General features: G+C 38.1%; 1 protein-coding gene across 2 annotated transcripts in view; it reads right to left on the bottom strand.

Annotated features, from left to right (window-relative positions):
- Nucleotides 1-23016, bottom strand: part of PLS1 (plastin 1) — a 109428-nt gene that overhangs the window by 39319 nt on the left and 47093 nt on the right. For both annotated transcript variants that reach the window (XM_057739824.1, XM_057739823.1), the window contains 2 exons: nt 5842-5947; nt 741-904 (listed from right to left, as the gene is read on the bottom strand). In XM_057739824.1, coding sequence (XP_057595807.1) covers nt 741-904; nt 5842-5911 — 234 coding nt within the window. In that variant the 5' untranslated portion in view covers nt 5912-5947. The remainder of the gene's footprint in view (nt 1-740; nt 905-5841; nt 5948-23016) is intronic.

Raw genomic sequence — 23016 nt, 5'->3', positions numbered from 1 at the left:
CAAGAGCAGACAATTTCTATTTCATAAATATTTATTCAATTACATTAGTGCATAAATTAGTTCATTAACTCTCCTAAGAAAAACACAGTCATGGTGGTGTTGACGGAAGGTAGTGACAGTCCTTGCTCAATTGCTAGCCGGCGATGACAACTTAGTCATCTCTCTCAGCCTGAGAGGTCTGAAATACATGATACTCCATATTCAGTTCTACTTTTCTTTTATTGGTGGAGTCATATATTATTTTGCATCTTGTTCAGTTCCCTGAGTCTCGAGGTAGTTTAATAATGAAACCACAGCTGGCATCAAAATTCACCTGGTAGCTTTACCAAAACTGAAAATATGACTTATGACAAGGAAACCACCAGTTCAGTTTCTAGGACGTATATCTTCCATACCCTAGCTATTTCAGTTACAAAAAATATTTCAGCTCTCAAGACCAAGTACTAACATACAAAAATATTCTGCTTACAGAGATAGTCAATACGCATTTACACTCAACTGTAGTTTTACTAGGGCATAAATGATTATTATCTAAACCTGACTTCAGTTGTAACAAGGCAAGAATAACTTTTTCCTTTGTTTTATGAATTATTTATGGAAATTGTTAGTGTTCTCAACATCATCATCATCTTAAAGCAGTGCTTTTTCTGGTTTCTGAAGCCAGATTTAATCAAAGACAGCAATGACATTACTAAAATTTTGCTTGAAGCAATAGCCAGGAGAGGATTTAGATTACTTACGGACACAAACTCTTCAAAGCTGATTTTGCCATCTTTGTTGTTGTCAGCCACTGCTAGAATTTTCTCCACAATCTCGCGCACCTTGTAGCCAGGCAGAGGAAGGCTTGCTTCCTTAAACAGGTCCTGAAGTTCATAGTCACTGACATACCCACTGTTGTCAATATCTGTAAAGATAAATTACGAGCTATCAAATCTCACTTGTACTCTGTTGGAGATGTGCCCACAGAAGGCTGTTTGGGAGATTCAGGCAGACAGAAACTTTCAGGTGTGTTTCATAAGTGGCTTTTTTCCTGCACCTGAATTGTACAAGGTATGCTATATACTTTATCAAAAAAATTCATATTTAATGAACTTTACCCCCATAGATTTAGGGCTACCATATGTATATATTTTTAATTGGAATATAATTGCTTCACACTCTTGTACCAGTTTTTGAGGTACACCAAGGTCAATCATCTGTATTTATACACATATCCCCGTATCCCCTCCCTCCCTCGACTACCCCCCACTCTCCCCATCCCAGTCCTCCAAGGCATCATCCATCCTCGAGTTGAACTACGGAATCTAAAAATGGTACTGATGAACACAGTGACAAGACAAGAATAAGGACGCAGATGCAGAGAATGGACTGGAGATCTCGAGGTTTGGGGGGGCGGGGGGTGAAGGGGAAGCTGAGATGAAGTGAGAGAGTAGCACAGACATATATATACTACCAACTGTAAAACAGATAGCCAGTGGGAAGTTGCTGTATACTGTATGTATTTTAAGTGTATAATAAGGACCCTGTGCTGACAGATGAAAAAACTCAGGTTTAGCACATAACTAAGTTTCAAAGGATTAAGCATAGGTAGAGCTCAGGTATCCAGAAGAAATACAGCAGCATCAGTCATAGGGGAACACCCACCTAGACCCTGACTTCTTCATGGAATTTACAAAATGGATCTGCTGACCCCACATTCCCTATAAAATATGTGCATCATGTAAAATACACATAAGGCACTTCTGGTCTACATTTCACTTGGTGGCAGTTCTGTTTCACTTGTCAATAATTCATTGCTTCTTCATTATGTATTTATGATACTATTATGTAGGCTGAATCATATTTGATGTCACTTTGAGATTAAGTGTCCAAGAAATAATTTCACACCCACATTTGGACTTTTGGAAATAGGTTTCCAGGCGTTTTCACATCATCATTGAGAAATCCTTCCCTGGGTTTTCCCTAGAGACTAGATACCAACTCTTGATACAGAACAAAGGCAACACAAAACACTTTTGGCCAGAGTTGGCAACAGGGCTTCGGACTGTTTGCTTAGTTGCCTGGATCCGCCTTGCATAGGTTCTCTTTGCTCATCTGGTAGTAATTGCTTTCTTTCCTATATTTCTTTTCCTCTCAGTAAAGAGCTGTCATCACTATCACTGAATGAATGATAAGACAGAAACTTTTCTTTCAAATTCTCATACACAAGTTTTAGAATTAATATGGTTCAGAATGATGGAACATTTCTAAACTAGAATCTACCAAGAACCAAAATAGTGCTATAATCTCAAAAGGAAGCGAAATTGCTTGATATTGCAATAATTGCTTTCTTTGAATTTAGAGTAAAATCTTGTTATTTAGTACATCACCAGTTCAGAATTGCTTACTATAATTCTGAAATAGACAGACTAGGCAGATTTACTGCCTAACAGCACTGTGGCGGGGAGTATTTAAAAATAAACAAGATCAAGAAAAAGTTACTTACATGCTAACCATCATGTTAAATTAGCATTAAGAGTTAGGGTTCTGGGCTTCCCTGGTGGTGCAGTGGTTAAGAATCCGCCAGCCAATGCAAGGGACATGGGTTCGATCCCTGCTCCAGGAAGATCCCACATGCCACAGAACAATTAAGCCCCTGAGCCACAACTATTGAGCCCGTGTGCTGCAACTCCTGAAGCCCACGCACCTAGAGCCCATGCTCCACAATAAGAGAAGCCACGGCAATGAGGAGCCTGCACACCACAACGAAGAGTAGCCCCTGCTTGCCACAACTAGAGAAAGCCCACACGCAGCAACAGAGACCCAACATAGCGAATAAATAAATAAATAAATAAATATCAATTAATTAAAAAAAAAAAAAGAGTTAGGGTTCTGAAGATGGACAGATCTGTGTGCCTAAATCGCTGCTCCATCCCTACAACCTCTGTGGTTTGGGTGTGACGTGACAAGAAATAATAGATACCATTTAATGAGCACATATTCTGTGCCAAGTGATTTGTTAAGAACTTGACTTATCTAATGAAATCCTTACAACAACTCTGAGGTAGTTAATAATATTCTCCTAATTTTAAAGATGAAGAAATCAATGCTTAGGTTAAACAGGTATAAAATCATAGTTTAAAAAGAAACAAGACTTTCCAACAACTCAACAACAAAATAATAAACAACCCGATTTAAAAATGGGCAAAGACTTGAATAGACATTTCTCCAAAGAAGACACACAAATAGCCAATAAGCACATGAAAAGATGTTCAACATCACTAATCATTAGGGAAATGCAAATCAAAACCACACTGAGATATCATTTTATACTCACAAGTATGGCTACTATAAAAACGAACAAACAAAACCAGAAAGTAACAATCACTGGCATGGATTTGAAGAAACTGGAACCCTTGTGCATTGGTGGTAGGAATGAAAAACAGTGAAGCCACTATTGAAAACTGTTTGGTGGTTCCTCAAAAAATTAAACAGAATTAAATGATCCATCAATTTCACTTCTGAATATATATCAAAAATAACTGAAGAGAGAGACTTGAACAGATATTTGTATACCCACGTTCACGGCAACATTACTCCCAACAGCCAAAAGGTAGAAACTCAGAAGCCCATCGACAAATGAATGGATCAACAAAATGTAGTAGAGACATACAGTGGACTGTTATTCAGTCTTGAAAACTAAGGAAATTCTGACACATGTGACAACATAGATGAACCCTGAAGACATTATGCTAAGTAAAATAAGCCAGTCACAGATAAATAACATTATATGATCCCACTTATGTGAGGTACCTAGAGTAGCCAAATTCATAGAGACAGAAAGTAGAATGGTGGTAGCCCCAGCGGGCGGGGTTGGGGAAGAGCTGGATTGTTGAGGAGCTAGTCTTAAATAGTCTTCAATGAGTATAGTTTCAGTTTGGAAAGATGAAAAAGTTCTAGAAATAGATGGTGGTGAAGGTTGAATAACAATGTGAATGTACTTAATGCCAATAAACTGTACACTTGAAAATGGTTAAAATGGTAAATTTTATGTTATGTATATTTTACCACAATTGGAAAAAGAAGACAAATATTTTAACTTCTCACTTCTCCCTAGACACCCAAAAATATCCCATCTAGCAAGGTTGAATGGGAATGTCTCTCTGCCTCTGAGAAAAGTTGTTGGGTACAAATAAGCAGAGGATTACTGAATTCATAGCAGCAATTTATCTTGTAAATAAAGTAAGGAAGTATATATTCTGCTAGTGTTAGCACTTCCCTCACACAGAGCAAATTATCTTGCTGTCAGAATTGTTCCATCAGTGAATTATTTATTCTGAATGTCCTTAAGTAAATATTGGAAGATTATATGTCCATGAGTCATAAAGATTAAAGTTGGTGTGTGAAAGAAAACACACTACTAATTCATTTGTTTTACTGAGACTGAGGCAGCACTTTTATTCAAGCTGCCAAACTGCACCTATAAAATAACAAAAAATACCAAACTAGCAGATACATTTTTATTACGTCTTCTGTTTCAATGCTCGAAACGAGCAGAACATTCCGATAATTGCCTAATTTTTGTCTTGGAAAGACTCTGTGCACTGCATACAATACTCCATAAAATGTATTTTTAATGATAACTTTTTAGAAATCATACCATACTCATGCAATGCTCTACCGCCTGCAAAACAAAGAAAAGACCAAGATTAAGGCATTAATTACGAGCCTAAGGCGGCCACCATGTGGACTGTATTCTGGAAGTCTGAGTTACTCTGGAAACAGCTGTGTAAGGAGAAATGGAAAGGCCCAGAGATCTGCAGAATTTGCTTTATTTTATAGCAATAGTTTGTAAGTCACGAGCTTCCTGAGAGCTTTACTCTTTTTTCTTTTTGCGAGAGCTTTGTTTTTTTAAAAACTTAAATCTTTATCTTGGTCTCTAAAACTTCTGCACTACACTTCATCTACCTTAATTTTAGTCATTATTCACTAGGTTTGTGAGAAACCTAGGCACAAGACCAACTGTGATCATTCCATCCTCCCTGGTCTACCATAGGACTCTGCTTTTCACTGAGAGCTCTAATGCACCAGGGAAGGAGCCCACTGAGGCTGGGGCAAGGTTGAGGGTATCACCGTCTCAATGTCTATTCACTGTGCTCCCCTCTCACTTGCACACCTGTGCAGACTAGAGCAAAAGACGGTATTTATACTCTCTTGGTTTCCTAAGAGCAAAACGCAGAAGAATCATGATTCAACAGAGGAGGAGGAAATTTTTTGGAAGAAAAAGACGAAGTTGTCAAAATGATACCATTAAGACAAAACACTGAATGGCTTTAAAAGTCAAAGAAGAAATAGAAGACATGTGGCCTTTAAAAATAACACTAAGATTTTTAAAATTATGCATGAGGGAGAAGGAAAATAAGACATATGGCCTTTAAAAACCACATCGAGATTTTAAAATATTCTGCATGAAGTCAGAATGTGTTACTGATCGTGACAAACACATGGAGGCCAGAGTTCAGTTTACAGACAAGGAAGTGTTTCTATATTTTTCCTCCGTAATGAGAAGATCGTGTTAAGCATATTCAGTTACACTGTCATTCATTAACCTGGCGTATTCTCTGCAAAGAAATGATCAAAGAATTCAAAGTCCAATTCTCCTAGAAATTCAAGCCAGTCTTAGTTTATCTTTCAGAAAGAAAGAAAGACTCCAGTGAAACTCAGATGCGGTGAAAAAAAAAAAAGGGAATAAAGCTGGGGGTTAATGGATAGCGGTAGAAGTAATAGAAGGTATTGTTCCACTCCTGCAAGGCTAGTATCGAGCAGAACAGTAACTGTGTATTTAGTTTTTCTCAAGCATACCTATTTTATTAAATGCTTCTTGGAGTTCTTCCAGCTCCTCCCGAGAAATGGTGGTGGTACTATTCTCCATCTCTGAGTAGGAAAGACTACCTTCAAGTCTTTATATCTAGAAAAAGCAATGTTAGAAAAAAGAACATTAGCACTCTGGAAGCATTTATGTAAGCAATAACAGAGGACACAGGTAGTAAAATATCTAGAAGAAATCACCTGAGAGGTCTGGCTGGCAAGGAACAAATAGGAATAGATCCCCCAGTAACACTCTTTCCCAACACAGGTCAGCCAGATGATAACTGAGATTCAGTAAAGGGAAGAAACACCATGTTTTCCACACCCTGTGCTTATCTAGGCATAGGCATTTCTCAATGGCTTGCATAATTTTCATTTACATTTGACCTCACTGTTTCAGTAAAATAAGCATTTCAAATTGAGAAAAGTATAGCATTTAAAAATAGGAAGGATGTGGTCAGAAAGTAAAATTTTAGGACATGAATAATGTCCACAAAAAGAATACAGAAAGTCAGAGCCTGATCATCTTGGGATGGAGCTTGAGGCTCCAACATTCCACTTTACATTATTCAAGCACTACCACCCCCTTTCCCGCTCCCTGTGAGAGGTCTTTTCCAGATCTGTGGGGCCCTTCTTACTCTGAGCAGGTGAGACAAACTAAAACAAACAAACAAAATGATGTAAGAAACTCCAAAATTTTAAATTGTCCATAATCCTACTATCCAGAAATATCAACTAGTACATTTTGTTATCTACATTGTTCTGGTCTGCTTTTCAAATGCACCTACACCTTTATTGGAGGGGGAGGGGTGAAAATGTGAGTCTATAATTTTTGTGCTAATACATTGCATGTATCAACATAATATTTAATGGCCACACAGTACTATATCATAACTTATTTGGTAAATCCCTTGTTTCATGGTATTTGCACTGCTTCCAACTTTGCATTATAAATGAATGCTACAGTGAACATCCTTATAGATAAATCTCGGTACATATCTATGTCTATTGCTGTAGATAAATATCTCAAGATGGAATTACTTTTTTTTTTTGTTTTTTTTTTTTAGCCACACCATGCAGCTTGCGGGGATCTTAGTTCCCCGACCAGGGACTGAACTCAGGCCCTGGCAGTGAAAGTGCCGAGTCCTAACCACTGGGGTGCCAGGGAATCCCCATGATTACTCACATTTTTAACGTTTTTGATACAGAGCAGGGCAACTCATTATTAAAAGGACTTTGTGGTTTGACTATCCAACCTAAAGCTAAGGATGAATACAGATAATATGTTCCCTTCATACACACCTACTTACATCACCGTTACTATGTATTTCAGAAAGTGAAAATGAATGATTTATAAGATAATAAGAACTGAAGTTAAGTAGGGAATTCTCTTTTTTTTACACACATATTAAGAGGTTCAGCATCATCCCTAAATATTTCTAATTTAGGGGGGAAGCATATAATTTTTGAAATAATTTATTTACAGAAATCTTCACTTATCACTTAAAAATCATGTTAAATTATGTGAGGCCCCCTAAGAGTACAGTGCATGTGTCATTTGTGATCTGTGCACCAACTTGTTTAGGACTTTTGTTGTTCTTTCAAAATGAAAGATTTCTTTTTTTTTTATTGAAGTATAGCTGGTGTACAATATGATGAGGGTGAGTCAAAGATTATCCACACTCTGGCTGTACAATTAACAGAAGTTTTAATAAAACCAAAGTGAGGATAATTTCTGACTCACGCACATGTTACAGGTATATAATATAGAGATTCACAATTTTAAAGGTTATACTCCATTTATAATTATAATAATATATTGGATATATTCCCCATGCTGTCCAATATATCCTTGTAGCTTATTTTATACCTAATATTTTGTAACTTCTGATCCCGTACCCCTATATTGCCCCTCTCCCTTCCCTCTCCCCACTGGTGACCACTAGTTTGTTCTCTATATCTGGGAGTCTGCTTCTTTTTTGTTATATTCACTAGTTTATTGTATTTTTTAGATTCCATATACATGTATTTGTCTTTCTCTGATTTATTTCACTTAGCATAATGACCTCTAAGTCCATCCACGTTGCTGCAAATGGCAAAATTTCATTCTTTTTTATGGCCGAGTAGTACTCCATTGTGTGTGTGTGTGTGTGTGTGTGTGTGTGTGTGTGTGTGTGTGAGCGCGCGCGCGCGCGCGCATGTGCCCGCACGTGTGCACGCACGCGATTATATCTTCTTTATCCATTCATCTGTTGATGAACTCTTAGGTTACTTCCATATCTTGGCTTTTGTAAATAATGTTATTAGGAACACTGGGGTGCATGTATCTTTTTGAATTAGTGGTGGTTTTTTGGTTATATAGCCAGGAGTGGAATTTCTGGGTCCTATCATAGCTCTGTTTTCAGTTTTTTGAGAAACCACCATACTGTTTTCCACAGTAGCTACAGCAATTTACATTTCTGCCAACAGTGTACGAGGGTTCCCCTTTCTTCTACATCCTCACCAACACTTGCTATTTGTTGTCTTTTTGCTGATAGCCATTCTGACAGGTGTGAGGTGATATATTATTGTGGTTTTGATTTGCATTTCCCTGATGATTAGTGATGTTGAGCATTTTTCATGTGCCTGTTGGCCACCTGTAATTCCTCTTTGGAAAAACATCTGTTCAGTTCTTCTGTTCATTTTTTAATTGGGTTGTTTTTTGGATGTTGAGTTATATGAACTGTTATATCAGTCATATCATTTGCAAATATTTTCTCCCACTCAGATTGCAAAAAGAAAGATTTCTATCTCTTACAGTTACTGGGGGTCTGGTTCTAACTAAATTATAAATTAAATCTATTGGTTTTAAATACACACACACACACACACACACACACCACTGTCCACTATTTAATTCTACACTGTTTTAAAAAAAATCTGAAGAGCTCAAGTCAGTAGAACAGGAAAAGGGTGGTAAATATAATTTTTTACATGTCAGCACTAAATACATATTCACATTTTATTGAATTCCCACTTTAGAATGTTTTACTGTATTTAATACTATTTACAGGCATACTTATTTTGTGTTGAAAGAGATGAAACAGTCCTTTTAGGATTTTAAGGATAACCCCCAGTCTGCAAAATGCTAATTGTGTCGGGGCTGGCTATAACTCTCTGTGGTTTTGGGCATCCTGCATATCCTTTCCCATATTCAAAATGGTTTCTATCCTCGCCTCGAGTTTTAAAATAGTGGTCCAATTTTAGCCTTTGCACTCCATAGGAAGCCTGCAAATTAACAGTCCTTGTGTTGACCTTGCATTTCAAATGATAAATACACCTGGGGTTCTATTCTTTGCTCAAGCCTATTCAACTTTATGTCACTTGTTAATTACATAAAATTTTTTTCTCCCACAATCAGGCAAAACCAGCCCATAAACTTAGTGAAAATGCATTTTACCCAAATGATATCATAAGTATAAAGACATTTATAGTATTATACAAATCCTTTAGTATTTAAATGAAACAAATAGAAAAATACAGAACAATATTCAAGATATACTCTTAAAAGAACAAAGGAAGGTGCAGAAGATTAAGTATGGTTGGGGGAACAGGAGCTGTATTAGCTATATGTTTATAAAAGCATTTCCAGAAGGATTCAAGGAAAGGTAACAGTGATTGCCTCTCTAGTGGAAATGAGGGTTTGGAGGGAGAGTGAAAAAGGGGCTTACTTTTCATTATATAGTTTTTAATTCTTTTTTTAGGCTATAAGCCCACCAAAATAAAAAATAATTGAAAAACAACAGAAGTAATTGTGGTAAAACACTGGAGACAAATAAAATAAATACTAGTGGTCTGGATATGAAAAGTGGAGTTGGGGAAGATGATGGAGTAGGAAGACGTGCACTCACTCCCTCTTGCAAGAGCACCGGAATTACAACTAATTGCTGAACAATCATTGACAGAAAGACACTGGATCTCACCAAAAAAGACACCCCACATTCAGAGACAAAGGAGAAGCGCAATGAGACAGCAGGAGGGGCGCAATCGCGATAAAATCAAATCCCATAAATGTTGGGTGGGTGACTCACAAACTGGAGAACAGTTATACCACAGAATTCCACCCACTAAAGTGAGGGTTCTGAGCCCCACATCAGGCTTCCCAACCTGGGGTTCTGGCAACAGGAGGAGGAATCCCCAGAGAATCAGACTTTGAAAGCCAGCGGGCTTTGATAGCAGGACCTCCACAGGATTAGGGGAAACAGTGACCCCACTCTCAGAGGGCACACAAAAAACAGTGTGCTCGAACTCTCCTGCACTGTTGGTGGGACTGTAAGTTGGTACAGCCACTATGGAAAACAATTTGGAGGTTCCTTAAAAAACTACAAATAGAACTACCATATGATCCAGTCATCCCACTCCTGGGCATATACCCAAAGAAAACCATAATCCCAAAAGAAACTTGTACCATAATGTTTATTGCAGCACTATTTACAATAGCCAGGAAATGGAAGCAACCTAAATGCCCATCAACAAATGAATGGATACAGAAGATGTGGCATATATATACAATGGAATATTACTCAGCTATAAAAAGGGATGAGATGGAGCTATATGTCATGAGGTGGATAGACCTACAATCTGTCATACAGAGTGAAGTAAGTCAGAAAGAGAAGGACAAATATTGTATGCTAACCCACATATACGGAATCTAAAAATGGTACTGATGAACTCAGTGACAAGAACAAGGAAGCAGATACAGAGAATGGACTGGAGAACTCGAGGTATGGGAGGGGGCGGGGGGTGAAGGGGAAACTGAGAAGAAGCGAGAGAGTAGCACAGACATATATATACTACCAACTGTAAAATAGTCAGTGGGAAGTTGTATAACAAAGGGAGTCCAACTCGAGGATGGAAGATGCCTTAGAGGACTGGGGCAGGGAGGGTGGGGGGGACTCGAGGGGGGGGCGTCAAGGAAGGGAGGGAATACGGGGATATATGTATAAAAACAGTTGATTGAACCTGGTGTACCCCCCAAAAAAAAAATTAAAAAAAAAATAAAAAAAAAAAGTGTGCTCACCAGGACCCAGGGGGAAGGAGCAGTGACCCCACAGGAGACTGAGCCAGACCTACCTGCTGGTGTTGGGGGGTTGCCTGCAGAGGTGGAGGGCAGCTGTGGCTCACTGAGGAGACAGGGACACTGGGAGGGCTCATTAGCATGAGTGTAATGAGAGTCCACCATTAGCCCCTTCAAAGAGCCTGTAAGCTCCAGTGCTGGGTAGCCTCAGGCCAAATAACCACCAAAGTGGGAACACAGCCATTGGCAGACAAGCAGATTAAAGTTTTACTGAGCTCCACCCACCCAGCCCAACCCACCATCAGTCCCCGCATCAGGAAGCATGCATGAGCCTCTAGATAACTTCCCCCACAAGAGGGCAGACAGCAGTATCAAGCAGTATGAGCAGTATTTCGTTTTGTGGAACTGAAAACCACAGCCACAGAAAGAGAAAATGAAAAGGCAGAAGACATTGTACCAGATGAAGGGACAAGATAAAACCCCAGAAAAACAACTAAATGAAGAGGAGATAGGCACCCTTCCAGAAAAAGAATTCAGAATAATGATGGCAAAGATGATCCAGGACTTTGAAAGAAGGCTGGATGCAAAGATTGAAAAGTTGCAAGAAAAGTTTACCAAAGACCTAAAAGAATTAAAGAACAAACAAACAGAGATATGCAACATAATAACTGAAATGAAAAATACACTAGAAGGAACCAATAGCAGATTAACTGAGGCAGAAGGGCGAATAAGTGACCTGGAAGACAGAATGGTGATAATCATTGATGCAGAAAAGAATAAAGAAAAAAGAATGAAAAGAACTGAAGACAGCCTAAGAGACCTCTGGGACAACGTTAAATGCATCAACATTTGCATTATACGGGTCCCAGAAGAGAAGAGAGAGAGAGAAAGGACCTGAGAAAATATTGGAAGAGATTATAGTTGAAACTTCCCTAACATGGGAAAGGAAATAGCTACCCAAGTCCAGGAAGCGCAGAGAGTCCCAGGCAGGATAAACCCAAGGAGAAACACGCCAAGACATAGAGTAGTCAAACTGACAAACATTAAAGACAGAGAAAAGTTATTAAAAGCAACAAGGGAAAAATGACAAATAACATACAAGGGAACTCCCATAAGGGTAATAGCTGATTTCTCAGCAGAAACCCTGCAAGCCAGAAGGGAGTGGCACGATATATTTCAAGTGATGAAAGGGAAGAACCTACAAACAAAAATACTCTACCCAGCAAGGATCTCATTCAGATTCGATGGAGAAATCAAAAGCTTTACAGACAAGCAACAGCTAAGAGAATTCAGCACCACCAAACCAGCCCTACAACAAATGCTAAAGGAACTTCTCTAAGCGGGAAACATAAAAGAAGAAAAGGACCTACAAAAACAAAAACAAAACAATTAAGAACATGGTAATAGGAACATACATATCGATAATTACCTTGAACGTAAGTGGACTAAATGCACCAACCAAAAGACACAGACTGGCTGAATGGATACAGAAACAAGACCCATATATATGCTGTCTCCAAGAGACCCACTTCAGACCTAGGGACACATACAGACTGAAAGTGAGGGATGGAAAAAGATATTCCATGCAAATGGAAATCAAAAGAAAGCTGGAGTAGTGATACTCATATCAGATAAAATAGACTCTAAAATAAAAAATGTTACAAGAGACAAGAAAGGACACTACATAAAGATCGAGGGATAAATCCAAGAAGAAGAGATAACAGTTATAAATATATATGCACCCAATATAGGAGCACCTCAATACATAAGGCAAATGCTAACAACTATGAAAGAGCAAATCGACAGTAACACAATCATAGTGGGGGACTTTAACACCCCACTTACACCAATGGACAGATCATCCAGACAGCAAATGAATAAGGAAACACAAGCTTTAAATGACACAATAAATCAGCTGGATTTAATAGATATCTGTAGGACATTACATCCAAAAACAGCAGATTACATGTTCTTCTCAAGTGCACATGGAACATTCTCCAGGATAGATCACATTTTGGGTCACAAATCAAGCCTTGGTAAATTGAAACTGTATCAAGCATCTTTTCCGATCACAATGCTATTAGATTAGAAATCAATTACAGGAAAAAAAGTGTAAAAGACGCAAACACATGGAGGCTAAACAATATGCTACTAAATAACCAAGAGATCACTGAAGAAATCAAAAAGGAAATCAAAAAATACCTAGAGACAAATGACAATGAAAACACAACTATCCAAAACCTATGAGATACAGCAAAAGCAGTTCTAAGAGGGAAGTTTATGGCAATACAGTCCTACCTCAAGAAACAAGAAAAATCCCAAATAAACAATCTAAACTTACACCTAAACAAACTAGAGAAAGAAGAGCAAACAAAACCCAAAGTTAGTTGATGGAGAGAAATCATAAAGATCAGAGCAGAAATAAATGAAATAGAAACAAAGAACACAATAGCAAAAATCAATAAAGCCAAAAGCTGGTTCTTTGAGAAAAATAAAATTGATAAACCTCTAGCCAGACTCATCAAGAAAAAGAGGCAGAGGAGTCAAATCAATAAAATTAGAAATGAAACAGGAGACGTTAAAATGGACACTGCAGAAATAAAAAGCACCATAAGAGATTACTACAAGCAACTATATGCCAATAAAATGGACAACCTGGATGAAATGAACAGATTTGTAGAAAGGTATAACCTTCCAAGACTGAATCAGGAAGACACAGAAAATATGAACAGAACAATCACAAGTAATGAAATTGAAACTGTGATTAAAAATCTCTCAACAAATGAAAGTCCAGGATCAGATGGCTTCACAGGTGAATTTTATCAAACATTTAGAGAAGAGCTAACACCCATCCTTCTTAAGCTCTTCCAAAACATTGCAGAGGAAGGAACACTCACAAACTCATTTTATGAGGCCAGCATCACCCTGATACCAAAATCAGACAAAGATACTACAAAAAAAGAAAATTACAGACCAATATCACTGATGAATTTAGATGCAAAAATCCTCAACAAAATACTAGCCAACAGAATCCAACAACACATTAAAAGGATCATACACCATGATCAAGTGGGGTTTATTCCTGGAATGCAAGGATCCTTCAATATATGCAAATCAATCAATGTGACACACCATATTAACAAACTGAAGGATAAAAACCACATGATCATCTCAATAGATGCAGAAAAAGCTTTTGACAAAATTCAACACCCATTTTTGATAAAAGCTCTCCAGAAGGTGGGCATAGAGGGAACCTACCTCAACATAATAAAGGCCATATATGACAAACCCACAGCAAACATTCTCAATGGTGAAAAACTGAAAGCATTCCATCTAAGATCAGGGACAAGACAAGGATGTCCACTCTCCCCACTACTATTCAACATAGTTTTGGAAGTCCTGACCACAGCAATCAGAAGAAAAAGAAATAAAAGGAATCCAAATTGGAAAAGAAGAAGTAAAACTGTCACTGTTCACAGATGACATGATACTACACGTAGAAAATCCTAAAGATGCCACCAGAAAACTACTTGAGCTAATCAATGAATTTGGTAAAGTTGCAGGATACAAAATTAACACACAGAAATCTCCTGCATTTCTATACACTAACAATGAAAGATCAGAAAGAGAAATGAAGGAAACAATCCCATTCACCACTGCAACCAAAAGAATAAAATACCTAGGAACAAACCTAACCAAGGAGGTAAAAGACCTGTACTCCGAAAACTATAAGACACTCATGAAAGAAATCAAAGACGATACAAACAGATGGAGAAATATACCATGTTCTTGGATTGGAAGAATCAACATTGTGAAAATGACTATACTACCCAAAGCAATTTACAGATTCAATGCAATCCCTATCAAACTATCAATGGCATTTTTCACAGAACTAGAACAAGAAATTTTACGATTTGTATGGAAACACAAAAGATCCCGAATAGCCAAAGCAATCTTGAGAAGGAAAGATGGAGTTTGTGGAATCAGGCTTCCTGACTTCGAACTATACTACAAGGCTACAGTGATCAAGACAGTATGGTACTGGCACAAAAACAGAAATATAGATCAATGGAACAGGATAGAAAGCCCAGAGATAAACTACAGTCAACTAATCTATGACAAAGGAGGCAAGGATAGACAATGGAGAAAAGGCAGCCTCTTCAATAAGTGGTGCTGGGAAAACTGGACAGCTACATGGAAAAGAATGAAATTAGAACACTCCTTAACACCATACACAAAAATAAACTCAAAATGGATTAAAGACCTAAATGCAAGGCCAGACACTATAAAACTCCTAGAGGAAAACACAGGAAGAACACTCTTTGACGTAAATAACAGCAAGATCTTTTTTGATCCACCCCCTAGACTAACGGAAATAAAAACAAAAATAAATAAGTGGGACCTAATGAAACTTCAAAGCTTCTGCACAGCAAGGGAAACTACAAGCAAGACGAAAAGACAACCCTCAGAATGGGAAAAAATATTTGCAAATGAATCAACAGACAAAGGATTAATCTCCGAAATATATAAACAGTTCATCCAGCTCAATATCAAAAAAACAAACAACCCAATCAAAAAATGGGCAGAAGACCTAAATAGGCATTTCTCCAAAGAAGACATACGGATGGCCAAGAGGCACATGAGAAGCTGCTCAACATCACTAATTACTAGAGAAATGCAAATCAAAACGACAATGAGGTATCACCTCACACCGGTTAGAATGGGCATCATCAGAAAATCGACAAACAGTAAATGCTGGAGAGGGTGTGAAGAAAAGGTAATGCTCTTGCACTGCTGGTGGGAATGTAAACTGATACAGCCACTATGGAGAACAGTATGGAGGTTCCTTGAAAAACTAAAAATAGAGTTACCATATGACCTAGCAATCCCACTCCTGGGCATATATCCAGAGAACACCATAATTCAAAAAGACACATGCACTCCAATGTTCATTGCAGCACTATTTACAATAGCCAGGACATGGAAGTAACCTAAACATCCATCAACAGACGAATGGATAAAGAAGATGTGGTACATTTATACAATGGAATACTACTCAGCTATAAAAAGGAATGAAATCGGGACATTTGTAGAGACATGGATGGACCTAGAGAATGTCATAGATGAAGTGAGTCAGAAAGAGAAAAACAAATATCATATATTAATACATATATGTGGAATATAGAAAAATGGTACAAATCAACCGGTTTGCAAGGCAGAAATAGAGACACAGATGTAGAGAACAAACATATGGACACCAGGGTGGGGGGGTGGGGGGGATGAACTGGGAGATTGGGATTGCCATATATACATTACTAATAAGAAAAAATATCACATTGTACACTTTAAATATATGCAGTTTATTGGATGTCAACTGCATCTCAATAAAAGTTCTTAAAAAATATTGCCTCTTTTATAAGTGTAGACTCATGCATAAAGAAACAGTATCAATATTTTTCTAAGTTTTTGCAAAATTATGATATTAGGATTCTTCAAAAGCTAAGTGTAGTACATAGTGTACCTTAACAAGCATTTTCACATAGTACAATAAACATCAGGAGCAATACACACTGCTGGCTGAGAAAATACAGTTGTTTGATCTGATGTATGAAGACTGTTCTAGTTACACGATCCCTAAATAAATTCCTTACTGTGATGTTTTTCCACAGGAAAATGTTTCTGCCACAATAAAATAGCATTGACTTTTAAAAACTTTATGGGAGAGAATTAAATTTGCAAAGTAGTATGTAACATTTTAGAAGAAAAGCCCAATGACCCTATAACTAGTCGCCCAATATTTATTTTTTCTCACTAGTCCCACACTTAGATGATTAATGCACTGTCCTAAGTGCTTTGTGTCTATTTTCACTTACTCCTCACCACTCCATGAGGTAAGTACTGTGCTCATTTTTATAACTGAGAAAGAGATGCTTTATAGGATTGAATAACTTTCTCAAGGTCCCAAAGTGAGTAACTCTCATGGTCACCCCACTGAGCTGTGACAGAAGCCTGCTCTGTCTCATTCCTGCCTCTAGGTCACTGTGTTCTGAAGTCTCCCCAACATAATCTGATATAAAAGCATATCCATACATGTCTGTACAACAATGACAATAATTTACATAACATATGAAGCATGTATTTATATAATATATGAAGCATGTATACCTGTGAAATAAGAATTGGCATTTTAAAAGAATTCAGCCTCTGTAAAATTCTTTGTAAAGTTTTTTTGGGGAAAATTCTAATGAGATCAACTCATATTTATCGAGCACATAACTTGTCAATCCTGAAACATTCTAAAATACACAGTTACTAGAGTTCACTTTGCAGTTTTAGAAATGAAGCACACATCACTAACCGGTACCCAAACACCTGGCATTGAAGCACACACAGAGATCAAAAGACCATAGTTTTCCAAAGTCAGTCCTTAAGGATGTAGCCCAGAGGCAGCCAGGATCACTGACCAGAGACCTACCAGCAGGGCAGATTATGCTGAATTCTCTAGATAGGTACATCTTCCCATGGATTTTGACATGTGCTTTATACATCTTCAATAATTTCAACTCTGCTTTCCTCCTCTGTCTGTTTTGTGGTTTGGTTTTTGTTTTTTTTTTTAGCCCATATAATTTTAAGTAAAACCTTCTTTCACCAAGTAAAGCCCTTTTTTTTCTCTCTCTCCTAATCCTCAAGTGTACCCTGACACAACCAAACATATATTTAGAAAGTTAAGAAAGTATATTCTAAAAATGAACTTCTTCATTTAGATGAAACTGGATCTGATCTTTTCTCCTCCCTCACATTTCTAACTTCCTTGAACCTTTAAAAGCATTACCAAAATTAGTCTAAGTAGCCCTTTATGATTGGCAGGATCTAAAGCTCTTAGGACAGTTTCAGGAAAAGAAGGCATCAGAACAACCCTAAAACCAACAAGACTTCAATGCCTTTCTACCAAACCAAAAGTCCCTGACTTTGAGGGACCAAAGCAGTCTTCACTGGTACCTTTTGGCTGACTGGCTATTTTGCTTTCCCTCCTCCCACTGTGGTCTTAGTCCAGGTCACCTGAGATTCTGAATTCGGGCGGGAGCCACTGACCCAGGTCAAGCAGGCTTCCCCCTAGCCCATCCCCCAAAATTCCCTTACTCCCTCTTCTCTAGTCTTATAAACAATAATGGCAAATATTTACAGAGGATTTTCAGTGGGGCTGGAACTATGCTACCCTCCTCACACACATGAGCTCATCATTTATCTGTTCTTGTACTGATGGAACAAGCATCCTCCCTTAAAATGTGAATTAGAGGCCTACAGAGATTAGGTAAGCTGCCCAAGGGAGGTAGACAAAATAAAAGATTCAAAATCAAATCTGTTTCTAGTGCCCAAGGTCTTAAATTCTACATATAGTTCAATCAACATCCCTACTGTAAGCATCATAGAGAGTTTTAAAGAAAGGATTGATGGATAATTCACACTTAAGTATGAGTGACTAATAAACCCCCAAAGTGTTAAATTATAAATATGGCTGGAATAATTTAAGGGCAAGTCCCTGTTTTCTTTAGTTGGATAATGGATAAAAACATTATTTTTTAATCAACAGAATCTTTATACAACAGTAGATTAAATGAACTACATCCACCTGTTTCTCAAAATGTAGTAAATGGAAAAAGCAAACTGCTAAAGGATACATACAGTATACCACTTACTGTAAATTATAAAAACACAAAATACTATATGTGTTGTTAATGTTTCCATATACATATGTAGTAAAACTTAAAAACAAAGGAATGACAAAAATTCAGAGCAGTGGTTGTCTAGGGAAAAGGAGGTAATAAGAGACAGCTGGGAGCTAGAGCTGGCTCTATTACTCTTTTATTCTTTTTAAAGATATTTAAAGATAGATCTGAAGTAATTATGGTAAAATTTCAGCATCTGTTTAATCTGAGCAGTAAGTATATAAGATACCCATTATATTGTTTTAAATAATTCATAATATAAAATTTTAAAATTTTTAAACTCAGTAAAAATAATAAATAATATAATAAGGATAACAAAAGAATATGTTTTGGACAGGAGAAAATTTTCCAAAGTCCCTCGAGGTTTGTGGGAAAAAAACTTTTAATACTTCCATCATGAACAATCAAAATAGTTAATATTGCTGTGGCAGAATAATTTATTGAAATGTAGAATTGTGTTTATTCTCCCACCCACTCAATTAAAGCAATAGCTAACTCTTGTCTTAGGAATTCTGGCAGCACAGAAGGCAAAAGCAGCTTGGAACCTGTGGTCGCCTCAGTCTTTGGGCGGAAGCACAAGCCTTCTCAGGGCTCACTTAGGCTGGGTGTCCTGGGAACAGGGCGGCAAGAGGACAGTACCTCTGAGGAAGACAGAGAGGAGGAAAGATTATCCTGATGGAAAGGGAGGGGAACCTGTGTATGTCAGCAAAGAAGATGCTGCCCCAGGGGAAGCAGAGAGGACGGACAGACAATGTGCAGCAGAATCTCCGCTGGAGGGATCCACGGGCTCAGTCAGCAGGTGCTTCCCTGGTAGCCGCTGAGGATGGAGGACTAAAGATGGAAGCGCTTCCTCCAAGCTTCCTTTCCCCTGTTTAAGACCCAGGACAACAGAGGCTGATGGGCAGATTCCAGGTGCCTAAGACTTGGCAGTACTCAGGCAGGATGAGGCATCGCAGTCAAAATAAAGCTGCTTTAAAGAACATAAAGAAATGTGATATTTCTTTCCTACTTGATTTTTACGGTAAAAGCCTTGATGGTGTCTCTCCAGAGAAGCAACCAGGATCAGAGGCTCCAGAGCATTTCAGTACCTCTGGTCAGTAGCAGTTCTACTGACATCCTGTCTCCTCCTTCCCTTCTCCACAAACTTAGCTCACACAGCCCTCCTCTTTTCCTTTCACATCCTATATTCAGCTCTCCATTACAAGTTGAAAGATCACAGATAAAAAATTTTTTTAAAAAAGAAAGATCATAGAGTCACTGGATAAATCACTATGTGAAAAAATAAACTACTAAGGAATATGAATTAATTGAAGAGTTTTCTTTGTAGTTTAAAGGAAACTTGGAAAATATTTTCACCTATATTTCCAGCAATCTCCCTTTTCAATCACATTTCACAGTAGAGAGCTGCACAGTTCATTCCACAAAAAGCAAACATTCATGTTTCATATCAACCTGTTAATTTTTTCACCTTAGATTTTCTTTAGTTAACTGGAATGTCCACTGACTCTCTAATATAAGTATGAATTGGGATACCACTGACTTTGTTAAATATTAGTCTCCTACTCTACATACCAGCCTGGACTGCCCTTTGGACAGAGTGAGTTATTAATGGGTATAACATAATTCACATTTTCCCTGAACATCCCTCTGCTCTGACAGAACTGAGCTCAACTTTCTCATTCATTCTACAAGGGGCAGCCACGCTAGGTTAACTTTCTAAAAAGTGATCAACATGACCGCCAACAGCCAGGATTTTCCAAACCCCAAGCTATTTTTAAAAGCTAATGTTAAAAAAAGAGTTCACTTTATTCTCAAATAAGCAAAATAAGTTTCTAAGTGCCTGCAAAATCCTAGAAACATAATTAGGCACCATTATGAAGAGTTAAGCCATGTTTAATTCCTGGGATGAAGGGACACTTGGTTCCAAACTAACTCACTTGCAATCTCTCAAAGGGAGGTCTGGCAATCTCCTGCAGAATCACACCAAACAAAAAATAATAATATACTGTTATCTTAATGTTGGGGCTTTTTTCCACTTCAGTTTTTCCAAGTCTTAACCATCTCATTACTCCCCACACTGCCAAGTTAATAAGCTCTCTGCCCCCGACTCTCAATCCAACTGTCCACTCACCACTCCCGACATCTCCTTAACTCCTTCTCACCCATGATGGACACCATCACCTCTGTCTTTACCTTGTCTCTTCTGTATTATTCACATAAATTAATGTGTTCTTGATTGTTCGTTGCCTTGTAATAGTCACACTTTGCTATTTTATTTTTATTCACCTTCCTAACTTCATTGTTTGCTCTCTGCAGGTAAAAGATACATATTTTCTGCTTTCATGGCCTTATTGTACTAAGTATGTGGGGAAAGTTTAGTAAAATTCACTATCAGTGATATCTCCCTTCAGAGAGCAGGGATAGTACTAGATCAAAAAGGGGCCAAATGAAACAATGGTCTGTGGGACATGTGCCACCAACAGATGAGTGACAAGACTGAGAGCAGGTTTCCACACCTCGAAAACTAGCCCTCATTCGCTCACCTCCTTATTATTTATTCAACAACTTATGAGAACCTGTTCACTGTGTTGAGTATTAGAGGCACAAAGATGGCACTGAAGTTTTTGAATCCACATGGGTTCAAAATCTTTCAAAATAACCTTTGCCCTAAATCTTGCAAAATAATTGTCAACTTTCTCCTAATCCTTTCACAAAGGAGTAAATAATATAGCCCCGATTCTTCCCTAGAGGAATCTTTTAAGCGCTGATGCTCTTGTGCAAACACAAGATAGAGAAATAAGGAAATCTGCCAGCAAAGTAGAGAACAGAGAGAACTTGCCTACATCTTGTCCCCACTGCCTCACTGCATGGGCCACCATGATGGTCACCTCCATGGCCAGCGGCAGCTACATTTCTCATAGTCCTGTGTATCTGTACACCTGGGCACTGACTTGGAGTTGGCTTCTGAGCACTGAGTGGCTGTTAGAGTTTCCACAAAGACCTTTCTACATCCATTTACTTCAAAGCCCCAGTATGAAGCCTCTAGTGAGTGAGTTTAAATTCATTCATTCAGGTACTCAACAAATACATACTATTCGACTGAACTAAACAGAGAGATTTAAAGATGAATATGAATTACTCTCTTCTAAAACAACATTCAGTATAATACTAACCAGGTTCAACTATAAATGCCTGAGAAGTTTAAGACTGATTTTTTTGGGTAAATGGTATAAAGTGATCTTATGATTACTTCTCTTTGATAAACAAATTAGAATCATCCCCTAATTCATTTGCTATTTTAATCTGGATTTCAAGGGACTTCTTTGTATACAATATATCACTTATTGTAGGGGTCATTCAGCAAATACCATATATAATCCTGGGCTGGAAGTTTCTAGACTAATTGTAGCCAAGGCAATTGCAGCATATGGAATGGCAATATAAGAAGGTGTTTGTGTGTGTGTACACATGCATGTGTATGTACACACATGCACACAAGCACGTGCAAACATATGCACTGAAGAGAAAACAAGGATGAGAGAAAGAGACAGAGACCAGAGGCTTTTGAAGAAAACAGAAACAGAAGTTCTTGGAAAACCATTTACCATGTGAAGGATTCACGTTGTAGCAAAAATCTTTCTTCATCAAGGCAAAGTCAGAGGCGTGCATGACCCAAACCAGAACACCTGTGTAAAAGCATCTGGTGAGTCAACAGGTATTTGGAGTCAAAAAATGGACTCAGACAAAAAAAAAGTAGATTATAAAGAAGGACTTGGAAAAAATAACTTTCTCAAGGACAGACACCAGGAGCTGCTGGTACCACAACTCTGACCTCCACTACTTCATGTACAGGATTTGGTCACTCAAGCACAGAGGTTCAAATGTCATTTGACTTGTGCAATTGAATGAATATGTGTAAAGAGCTAGAGCTGCTCACTGAATGGTTAAATCAGTGTATGAAAAAAAAAAAAAAAACAAAACTGATCTCTTCTCACACAGCCCTTACTCGAGTTCTCCCCATTATCCCTGACTAACACCAAACAGGTGCTGACTCAGTTTTGAAATCCAAATACTTCAAGTAGGTACAAGTGCAGACGTGATAAAGGGATGGCCTAGGCAGAGAGGGACAATATGCAAAGCCCACGTGCTACCCTGTGCGCTCAGCTCCACCTGGACGGGTGCACTAATGGATCCACCATGCCTCAACCGTGTAGACACGGCTCCCCCATTGCAGCCTGCCCAAGAGGCAGGGAAACCTCTGCCCCTTTGTCAGCCAAGTCAAGGTTAATACGTTTTTTTTTTTTAGCTGAGAAAATAGGAAACTACATTAAATGTACACCTAAAAGATACAAAGTAGAGTTTACTGATCAAAGCTTAAGTCAAGAG

Source organism: Hippopotamus amphibius, chromosome 6 (assembly GCF_030028045.1).
Source record: "Hippopotamus amphibius kiboko isolate mHipAmp2 chromosome 6, mHipAmp2.hap2, whole genome shotgun sequence".
Classification (NCBI taxonomy): domain Eukaryota; kingdom Metazoa; phylum Chordata; class Mammalia; order Artiodactyla; family Hippopotamidae; genus Hippopotamus; species Hippopotamus amphibius.
The sequence above is the reverse complement of the archived record's forward strand: the minus strand, read 5'-3'. Positions and strand labels throughout refer to the sequence as shown.